General features: G+C 39.7%; 2 protein-coding genes across 2 annotated transcripts; one reads left to right on the plus strand and one right to left on the minus strand.

Annotated features, from left to right (window-relative positions):
* Positions 1–962: 962 nt before the first annotated feature.
* LOC131003347 (uncharacterized) lies at positions 963–2,126 on the minus strand. Its single transcript, XM_057929868.1, has one exon. The coding sequence runs from the start codon at positions 2,124–2,126 to the stop codon at positions 963–965; it is 1,164 nt and encodes a 387-aa protein (XP_057785851.1).
* A 1,286-nt stretch (positions 2,127–3,412) lies between these two features.
* LOC131003348 (uncharacterized) lies at positions 3,413–11,083 on the plus strand. Its single transcript, XM_057929869.1, has 3 exons — positions 3,413–3,442; positions 10,382–10,710; positions 10,876–11,083. Exons 1-3 carry the CDS (start codon positions 3,413–3,415, stop codon positions 11,081–11,083), a joined length of 567 nt encoding a protein of 188 aa, XP_057785852.1.
* Positions 11,084–11,327: the final 244 nt, after the last annotated feature.

Genomic DNA, 11,327 nt, shown 5'->3' on the forward strand with positions numbered 1-11,327 from the left:
GGAACGAGTCTTTCGGGCAGGCCTTATTGAGGTCCGTGAAGTCGATGCAGACCCGCCATTTGTCATTCTTTTTCTTGACTACCACCACGTTTGCGAGCCATTCGGGATAGTGGACCTCCCGAATTAGTCCATTCTTGAGGAGCTTCGTGACTTCATCATTCACTACTTGGTTCCTCTCTGGTGCAAACTTTCTACGTTTTTGCTTCCTCGGTGGGTAGCCCGGGGTGACCTGTAACCTGTGAACAATGATACTAGGGTCAATCCCTATCTTGTCCTCATGGGACCAAGCGAAACAATCGTAATAATCAGATAGGAAATTGATAAGCATCTCTCTGAGCTCTGGTTCGAGTTGTGCTCCAATCCGAATTTTGTGGTCTGGAAAGCTCGCATTAATTTGAACTTCATCTATCTCCACCATCTCCTCCTCGATCAGGCTGCGTGGTCTCTTCGTTTGTGCAGCTCGATTATAATGCCCCGTCTGGTGATTCGTGAAATGAGTGCACTGCAGATTTTGATTTCTATGCTCTGTCGATTTCGACTTCTCTGCTCTGCAGACTTTGATTTCTCTGCTCTGCAGATTTCGACTTCTCTGCTCTGCAGACTTCAACTTCTCTGCTCTACAGATTTTGACTTCTCTACTCTGCAGACTTTGATTTCTCTGCTCTGCAGATTTCGACTTCTCTGCTCTGCAGACTTTGATTTCTCTGCTCTGCAGATTTCGACTTCTCTGCTCTGCAGATTTCGACTTCTCTGCTCTGCAGACTTTGATTTCTCTGGAGCTCCGTGTGTTGACTCATGTCTTGAGTGCACTGCAGCGTATGATTTGGGTGTTCCTGTTCTCCCATGTGCTTCATTTGACGGATGTGGTTGAATGATTCGGGCGTCCCTCTTGGTGTAATTAACTGATTCGACGTACACTCTTTATTTGCCTTTGAATGGGACGGAGCTTCTTGCTGTAATTGCTATAAGGACGGGCTTTTCGCTTTCATAGTGGTTTGGTAGCACGCCCTGGAGTCCTTCTGCTCTCCCTTAATCTCCTTAACTCCCCACTTGGTTGGGAATCGTATGACTTGATGATAGGTGGATGGTACTGCTTCCATTCCGTGGATCCATGGACGGCCTAGGATGACGTTGTATGCTGACGGGGCGTCTACCACGAGAAACCTAGTGGAAAGGTTGACTCCCTCTGCGTAGACGGGAAGATCGATCTCTCCTACAGTAGTCGTACTCTCGCCACTGAAGCCAACGAGTACGGCCGCTTTCTTGATTAGTTTCGACTCGCCCAAACCCATCTCCCTGTATGCACTGCAAAACAAAATATTGGCAGAGCTACCGTTGTCTATTAGCACACGCTTTGTTAAACAGTTAGCAATATAAATGGAAATAACTAAAGCATCATGATGGGGGTGTAGAAGCTTGTCTGATTCGGATGTTGCAAAGCTGATTGTTAGGGTTGGATTCATTGGTCCAGCTTTGCCGGAAGGCGGAGCCCCTGTTTTGCTTGATCTAGCCTGTCTGGCGTGTCTCTTGGCGGCTGAGTGGGTGATTCCGCTGACTTCGGAGCCTCCGGATATCACGTTCACAGTTCTCTCATGGTGTGGCGGGTCTGGTGGGCTGTCGTCTCTGTGTTTCTCTTGTCTATCCCTTCCTTGTTGTGGGGTAAGCTTACCCTTTTCGGTTAGGTAATCGGTGAGGTGGCCTTGATTTAGTAGGTGGGCCACTTCCAATCTGAGGGCGATGCAATCCTCTGTCCGATGCCCATGGTCTGCATGGAACTCACACCACTTGGACCTGTCCCTCTGGTCGGCTGGGGCCCTCATCCTTTCTGGCCATTTGACTTTATTGCCTAGATTCTTGAGAGCTAAGACCGCCTCGGCTGGCGAGATAGATAAGTTGTACTCTGGTATCTTGGCCCTTTCACGTGGTCGCATCTCGTAAGGTTGGTCATACTGTCTCCTTCTGTATTCTTGTCGTGGAGATGGGTAAGGCTCAGACCGCCTATCATTTGTCCTCCTATCCACCCTGGAGTCTCTTCTAGTGTTTCTGTTCGGTGAAGATCGGTGGTGGCTGTATTGATCTTCCTCCCATTTGATTTGTGCCCATGACTTGGCAAGGACGTCCTCCATTGTTCTACAAGGGTATTTGGTGAGGTCTTTGTAGAGGTCTGAGTCGGGTAGAAGACCCTTTCGGAAGGCGGTGACCGCTGTTTGGGTGTTGCAATTGGTGTTGGACACCTTCTCTTTGTTGAATCGGCTGATATAGTCTCGAAGAGACTCGCCACGCTGTTGCACCACGGCGTAAAGATCCTCCGATATCTTTTAAAGTTTCCTGCTACTAGCATATTGCTGCACAAATATATCTGTTAGTTGAGCAAAACTTGAAATAGAATAATTTGGAAGGTTAGTGTACCACTGGAGGGTCGGTCCTGTCAGACTAGAACCGAACCCCTTACACACACAGGCCTGCCTCAATTCACGAGGAATTGCGGCAGTGAACATCCTTTGTTTGTACTGAGCGATGTGGTCGGTCGGATCCGTCGTGCCGTCGAACATTTGCATGCTCGGAAAGCTAAACTTGATGGGCATTTCCACCAAAGCAATTTCATCCACAAATGGCGAGTCGGCATAGCAGTTCTCTGAACTTTTGTGGATGGGTGCCGGGACACCGGGAATTCGCTGGATCAAGGCCTCCATTTCCGCCAGCTTTCTCGCCAAGTCTTCATCTCTGATTGCGTATGGGCCGGTTGTGGCTGGTTGAGTGAATTCATTGGTGAACAGCTGGTCTTGGGTGAACTCCCTTGGACCGTGTCTGTCAGGCTGTTGGTTAACCTGGGTTGGCGGCGTGGCCGTCTGATTTAGCCCTGGTATGGTAGGTTGTGGGCTTCCAACTGGCGGCATTGCTCATTGTTACGCCCGGCGTGGTGAAGATGGTTCGAGCATGTTGTCCTCCGGTGATGGTTGTTCCATCTTGTCGGAGTGTTCCTGACGTTCTGGCGTCTGGGTTGGGTTGCCCAAGTTCCCGCACTTGCTCCAGCGCGAATGTTGTCATGTTAATACCTGCATTCAAAGTCACACGACCAGGGTCAGTCTGGTTACCAACTACATTACGGTTTCTTACCGAAGATGACGGATCCGTCACGAGGTGGTTGGATCCGTCCTTGCGAGTGATCGGTGTATCTCCCAGAGGCTGCATGGAAGACACTTGGGCTCGAAAGCCGGGAGGTTCGATGATCTCGATAGGCTCCATCGCTTCGAGACGGTCATACAAGTTGGCGTTCTCCCTTTCCAACTTTTTGCATCTCTCTCGCTCCTGATTCATCTGTTCAGTTAGGGCGGCGATCTGGGCTGCTAGGTCAGCCTGAGCAGTCACGTGGGGAGCATCGGGAGTTTCGTATCCGTCACGACCGTCAGACATGATTGATGCTCGTAGAGATCTGTGGAAAGTGCGTTGATTCGCTTGATTGCTAGGGCCCCACGGTGGGCGCCAAATTGTAGGGGGTGAATCCGACAATTACGGAAGCGACGTCGGTCACGTCTGGATCGACTGACACTAGCAACCTGAGACCACAAATAACGTTAGAGCCCTCCGAAGAGCACCGGTGGGGGTGTCGATGGAAGGGCCTCCGACGCTCAAGTCAGTGAACGGATATAAGTATTCAACGTAAATAGCGTAACTGAAATGAATAGATGATAAAGGAAAAGACGATAGTAAATGAAATTTTCGGGAGATCGGGGTGTCCCGGAAGTTGATTTAAAGCTGAGGAGCGATGTTGAACAAGGGGCGACGAACGTCCGGGCCAGCGGGGCTAGTCCAACAATCGGAACCCTTGAAAGTCGAGAGGGTGGAGGCGGAACGGGAGAGCGGGGAGAGCGGGCCAGCACCAGATTGAGAGATCGTAAGTATAAGAATGAATGTCAATGACGGCGTGCCTCGATTCTGTTAGTGAAGTAGTATATATAGGTTATGGCCCTGCAGGGAGGCGACTAGGGTTAGGGCTTTTTGGAATGTTCTTTGAAACCCTAGCGGTTCCGATTTTTTAGGAAACGATCTTCCGCGACCTTCGTTTGACCTAGTCACCCATGTTTGCCTAGGTTTTCGTAAGCTTATAATCCAGTTTGTATACTTTCGCGTTGAAATGTTTACTATGGCGCTACTGCCAGAGCAGAGGGATCGCGCCTTTGCCAGAGCAGAGAAATCATGCCGCTGCCAGAGCAGAGGGATCGCGCCTCTGCCAGAGCAGAGAGATCATGCCGCTGCCAGAGCAGAGGGATCGCGCCTCTGCCAGAGCAGAGAAATCATGCCGCTGCCAGAGCAGAGGGATCGCGCCTCTGCCAGAGCAGAGAAATCATGTCGCTGCCCGAGCGGAGAGGTCATGTGGCTACCAGAGCCGAGAGATCGCTCTGGGCAGAGTCAGAGTTGCCAAGGCAGATTTGAGCTGGGCAGTCGAGCGCTGCCGGGCAGGGCTGGGCTGGTCAGTCGGATTTTATCCACTACAGTATGCAATTGCTAGTCAATAATGATCTCGATGAGGCAAAACGATCATTCAAAAAGGCTATGAAAAAGGTTAAAGTGTTGTTGGAAAAAGTTGAAAAACTCACTATACAACTGAGTGGTGCGATAGAGTCACTGAAAGTGTCTAATTTGAAGGTTGAAGACGGCGTTCTTCGGTCTTCAACACCTTTCCATTGGTGAAATTGAGGTAGAAGATAAGCCCATTGCGGATAACAAAGTTTTTCAAGAACGGGGATTCGGTATGCTTAAAATTCTCCTACCAAAATTCTTTGAGAAAAAATAGATTAAGCAATGCTTGCTTATTATGTTATGATTTACAGTTGTAACTAATGATATTTTCTTATGTTTACTGAATTACTAAATTGTTACTTTATTTATACATTTATTGGTGTTGGATTTTGAGTTACCAAATTGTTGTTTATAGTTTCAACATTTTAATTCAAAATAATTAAAGTACAACTTTAATTCAAGCTTGTATACCTGATCTCTGAAACACTTGTTCAATTTCTCCACAAATACTATAATAGTTCAAACAAAAAGATGGATATTAGCAATATTAGAACATAACATGAAACAACACTATGTACATGTTTCAACATGCAGATAACAATAACTATATTTCTTTTCTATTTCCTAATTAATTTCCTCATCAACTAATGACTCTCCATAGAGCCACCAATTCTCCTTCCTTATTTTGAAATATCTACAAGTATAAGGGTGTTTGGTTTATGTTATTGTTGTGATTTGTGTTCTTCAGTATATTTTGTCATAAGCATAAGAATAACATAAGTTTGTTCTTAATCAAAGATACACAATAACTATAACTCTTTAAGTATCATACAAGAAAACCCAAACAAAAGCTTTCATACTAAAATAAAGATTCTCGCCAGCAGCCAAATGAGAAAATATTGTCATTCTTTATTGAGCATGGTTCACTTATTTACAGTCGTCAATTTTTAGTGGATCCTTGTAATAATGCAATCTGAAACTTTAGTTATTCATTGCTTGTCCTGCTTCCATGAATTAAAAAAAATATAATAAGAGATATTAGTTCCAACAAACGTGAGCAAAAATACATATAAGTACACATATATTATGTTCAAAAAATAAATACACACTCACAAAATTAATTTACCACGTCGTGTTGCTACCAAGTCTTTGGTCGCTTGCACTAGTGTAGTCTCATATGAAATTTCTGTAGGAAGACAATCTAGCCTTTAAAGTTGTTCTTTGTCTATGTGTGGAATTTTATATCGATTTCCGCCTTCCAACTTCATAGCTTCATTCATACATAGTTGCAATGTTAACCAAACATAATTTAGTTTGATAAGGGGAATAGCCATAGAATGCTTTCTCTACTGCACAAACAAGCTTCGGGATAGTTCTTGCACGTCTTTTCTGTTGCAAAGATCCTATGGCCCTAAAAAATCTAAGGTCAAGTATATTGAAATTAGGGGAATTAGGTGGTTGACAAGTTAATCGAATATCAAACCCATTGTGTGAAGTCACGACTAGAAGATCAGGGTCATTAGAAGGTACATGTGTCCTAGCATTATCTTGTTGGATGAAAATAGTTTCTCCGCACTCCGATCATGGCCATTTCTCATAAATTGATGGAATAACTTTTTCAATTAAAAATGTGTTAACAGTCTCCCTCTTAGCAGATGTAATCATCTTCATCTTCGTAGTGTCAGCATGTCTATTTCTGCTACTTCTCAGCGTTAGTTGTTCAATGGAAAATGGCCAACATCCAATTTTACTATCAAATATCACCCTTCCTTCGTCATCAGACCTGGGACGGCCTGTGGTCACTAAGAACATGACTTTTAAAATGAAATTTTTACTTTGACATGATCAGTCGGGATCCACTTCATTATCTAGTAAGTAATAGGTTTGGTCTTTTTTGATCATGTAAAATCATTTCTCATCGATATGCACATAGTCATGCATCTTTTTGAACTTAGGATCGTGCAATATTATGCTTTCATTAAGCATCGACAAACATAACTTTAGCCGGAATATTTTATTTTTCCTCTTTTAAATATGGTTTGATGGCACTTGAGTGACGACCTTGCTTGAAAAGGCAGTACAACTTTGAGTAGCTAACCCTAATGCTTCCGAAAGAGATATTAGTGTTGTTCGTTGATGCAAATCTATTTCTTATACCCGACTTATATCAACTTCAATTCTTTTACGACCACAATTTTTCACCCTCTTTGACGAAACATCAACATATGTGTTTGGTGGAGTTCTCTTATGAATTTTCCATATTCTCTATACCGTTCTCACATCCTTGATATTAAATATCTATTACACCTCTTTGTCATGTTCTTCAATTTACTATCGACACCCTTTTCCAATAAAACACAGTATATTGCTCATCGTTCCACGTCATTTAGAACCCTTCTTTTATTTTCTTGAACATTTTCTATCAACAACAAAATAAATAAACTTCACATCAACAAAGAGATATTAGCTGAACTTTTTTTTTTTATGTTTTTCTACAGATAAACAATTTGGACAGTAAATAGGCAGCACCCATATTCCTCACGTTAATTGGGAAGGACATGTAAGCTTCACCAGCAAATATACAGAATTCTAAATGGAGTATTTATTTTTTATCAACAGGGCACGTAGTTGGGGAAAAGAAAAACAAAAACTATGTGCAATTTTATATCAACAGTCAAATAAATTTCTTATCACTCAATTAGCGATCATAACATAAATGAAAATGTGAAAATCAATTTTGTGTTAACAAAATATTACTCTAAAGTTAGATTATAAGAATCTCATGGTGATGTTTTTTATGGAGAAAAAAGCGAATAAATTAAAATGGCTAATGAACCAAATCCAAAAATAAATTAAAAATGGAGAAATAAAATAGACCAAATAAACGAAACTACAAAACCTTCGAACAAGAAAATCCTTAAACCAACTCGTTGTAGATAGAACATAAGGTAGTAAGAAAACCATACCTTGTTCATCCAAAAAACAACCATACGTTGGACTGTTTGTTGATCATCTACGATTCCCGCTATTTCGTCATTTGTAATTGTCGTTGCATAGTTACTCCCGTTTTGATCGGAAACTATCTCCTCCTCCGATGAATCGGAATACGCTCCATCGTCATCTTTTCCGAGTTCATGTAAGTTGAGTTCTATAACAGGATATTTGATCTCATCATTGTCTCTGTTTAATTCGATTATGAAGTTTCCCGACAAAGAATGCGTCATGGAAATTGGAATTTCTCCCCTTTCATTTTGTCTTTGAGGATTGATGATACGAGAAGGTTGGTTCAAATTGATCATGAACTTCGAAGTCATTATTCCATATTTGACATATTTGTACAACATGTACATGAAGGCAAATTTCATATTTTTTGGTGAAAAGAAATCAAATTTTAGTGTTTGGGTTCATGAGTTGTTAATTCCCACTATATTTTGAGTTTTTTGCTCCAAGTCAAAGTTTTGCAAATGTATTTTTCCGGTAGAAGTATGGTGAAGAAGAGGAAGTATTTTTCTTCTATTTTCTCTTACCATCATATATTGTCCAAAAAAAAAAGATAATAATTATAAAATTCAAGGTAATTAAACTATCAAGAATTAAGGTTAAATTGGAGATTTTTTTTCCCCTTAATATATGTGTCCATGCTTAGGACGACATACATATAGAATAGGAGGAAGTATAAGAGATAGGTTGATGTCATAAGTTAAATGTAATTTATTCTAGAACAATAATTATAATTAATATACTATACAATACTCCCTCCGTCCCACAAAGCTTGTGCAACTTTCCTTTTCGGGTTGTCCCACGAAGCTTGAGCAGTTTACTTATATAGCAAAAAATTTATCATTTATTCACCTTTTCACTTTTTCATCTACCACACTTAACACACAAAATACCAACTTCTTAAAACCCATGCCGAAAAGAAGTTGTTCAAGCTTCGTGGGACGGAGGGAGTAATAACTATGTAACTCACACAAGATGGTGATTATATCGTAATTATGTTATAATATTAACATAAGCAATACTATCATTCGATAAGAGTTATAACTATACAATAAGAGTTTAAAATATAGACTATAATACAAATTAAATATATTACTCCCTCCGTCCCATTACAAATGTCTCACTTTCCATAATGGGATTTTCAATTACAAATGTCTCATTTCTTTTTTTTGCAAATAATTAAAAGACTCATTAATTAACTAATGGGCCTACCCTCTCTCTATACCTACTTTTAAAATCCCAATATATTTTTTTCTTTCCACCAACTCACTTTACCTACTAATTATACATTCCTTAATCTTCGTGCTCAAAAGCAATGAGACATTTGTAATGGGACGAATTAAGTATTTAATATCATTTTATTATATTTATCCTATTTATTTATTTCTCAAATATCTATTTGAAAATTGGAATTATTTTGATGTCATTGTGAATTATTATAAAAGTTAGATGTATTGTAAATAATATTATTTATTATTTATTGTACATTACTTATTCATATATATATATATATATATATATATATATATATATATGGAACGGTTGGAATACAGTTAATGATATACAGAATCTGGTTTTCTGTCTATTCTTCTTCTTCTCTTCTCTCTGCATCTTCTACTCTTTTACTTTGGAATTGCTTGCTCAAGGGGATATTACAACACGTTATCAGCACGAGTCTCTAGCCAATTGAGCGAACACGGAGATAGTCCATAAGAAAAAATCGTATTTTTCTTGCAAGGTATTTTTTTTCTTTCTTCCACTTTTGGATTTAAACACCCAACTCTATGATGGTTGTACATAGGGATACTGGTAAGAATATGGATGAATGCTACTGCTGAATATGAATATGAATAAGAATTCGTGAATTGATTCGAATATGGGTGAATTGGTCTATTCTTACCAATTATACGAATGGATGAATTGGTTGTACATAGGGGTTTGGGTAGGAATATGAATAAGAATTCGTATTATACGTGAATTGATCATAAGATCCATGGTTTTGAGAAGAGGGATCGAATTCGTGAGGCCAAAGTAATTCATGGTTTATTTTATATATTTTCGTTCAGTTCATGGCAACGGAAGCAATGAAAATATTTTATTTTATATATGTTGCAAATACAATTTTATTTTCTGTTGATAATTATATTTCTCCAATCTCCCATTGTGTTCTATGCAAAATTTAGCGATTTTTATTGCTAAAAAAAAAAAAAGGGAAAAACAGTTTCAAATCTTCTCAATTCAGTGTTTAATTGAACTTATTTGTATTATTTGAGTTCATTTCGATATACTCTGCCTATATATATTTTTTTTAAATAAAAATAATGATATATTTAATGTGTTGGGATAGGCGTATTAATTTCTTAAGGATCTTCTCCCTACGGGATAGATATTATTACGTCTTAAGGATCGTCTCCCAACTATAATATTTATTGTTTGTTATTTATTAAATGAATTGATTGAAAAATAATTATGTATAATTATCTATTTTTCTTTTGATAATTGAAATTATTTCTTTTCATTATTTGTTATAGTTTGAATATGTCTGATATCAACAAAAGAGAATTCACCGAGCTTGCTCTTGATGGTGGTAACTATTTGACTTGGATTTGGATGTTGAAATATACCTCGCCTCATGTGATCTGAGCGACGCTATAGTTTCCAGATTCTTCATGTAGCTCCGCCCAGAAGGCGAAAGCTTTGATTTTCTTGCGTCATCATCTGAATAAGGACTTAAAAAAATGAGTACCTTACTGAAAAGGATCCTGTTGTCCTATGGCAATCCCTGAAGGATCGCTTTGATCAACAAAAGGCCATTATTCTCCCTCAGGCACAATATGATTGGCTGAATTTACGCTTTCAGGATTTCAAGTTCGTGATTGAGTACAATTCTACCTTACATCGTATTGTGTCACAGCTGAAACTCTGTAAGCAAGAAGTTACAGAGATTGATTTGATAGAGAAGACTCTATCTACTTTTCATGCCAGTAACCTTGTACTCCAGCAGCAGTACAGGGCCAAGAATTATACTAGGCATTCTGAACTCATTTCTGCTTTACTTGTAGCAGAGAAGCATAATCAGCTTTTGATGAGAAACCACAATGCAAGACCAGTTGGTTCACAAGCAGTGCCTGAAGCACATGCTACCACTTATAGAGGTGGTCGAGGGAGAGGCCGAGGAAAAGCAAATTGGTCCCAACGTGGTGGACGAGGTTGGTCCCATAGAGGAGGTCGAGGTCGTGGATACAATCATGTTGCTAGATTCCAAAGTCATGGAAAAGGATTTCATAAGACATTGCATCCACAAGAAGCAAGTACATCTCAGCAAACTCCAAAAACATAACAAACTTGTCACAGGTGTGGGTGCGATGGTCATTGGAGTCGTACATGTCGCACCGCCAAGCACCTCGTTGAAGCATATCAAATGTTGCAAAAGAACAAGAAAGGCAAGAAAATTCGAAGTGAAATACATCATGCCAGTTTGCCTGAAGCAAATTTGGAGTTTAATGCCGATGATGATGATTTAATGCAACTTGATCTTGAAGATTATGGAGATCAAAAGTAATTTGATTTGTTGAACTATTCAGACATTTTAGGATTTTATTTATGGTTCATGTTTTTATTTGCAAACTATTAGTAATTTAGTTTGTTTTTGTGTGTTTGCAATACTTCAAATTCTATTATTATTGTGACCTATTTGCTATCTTTATTTGTTATTTTCTTGATTTATATTCTACTTCTTTGCTTTTAGAATGTCAAACTCAAACTTGCAACCCATGGAGAATGAAAGTACATTGTGTCTAGTGGAT

This window comes from Salvia miltiorrhiza, unplaced genomic scaffold (assembly GCF_028751815.1).
Source record: "Salvia miltiorrhiza cultivar Shanhuang (shh) unplaced genomic scaffold, IMPLAD_Smil_shh original_scaffold_196, whole genome shotgun sequence".
Lineage (NCBI taxonomy): Eukaryota > Viridiplantae > Streptophyta > Magnoliopsida > Lamiales > Lamiaceae > Salvia > Salvia miltiorrhiza.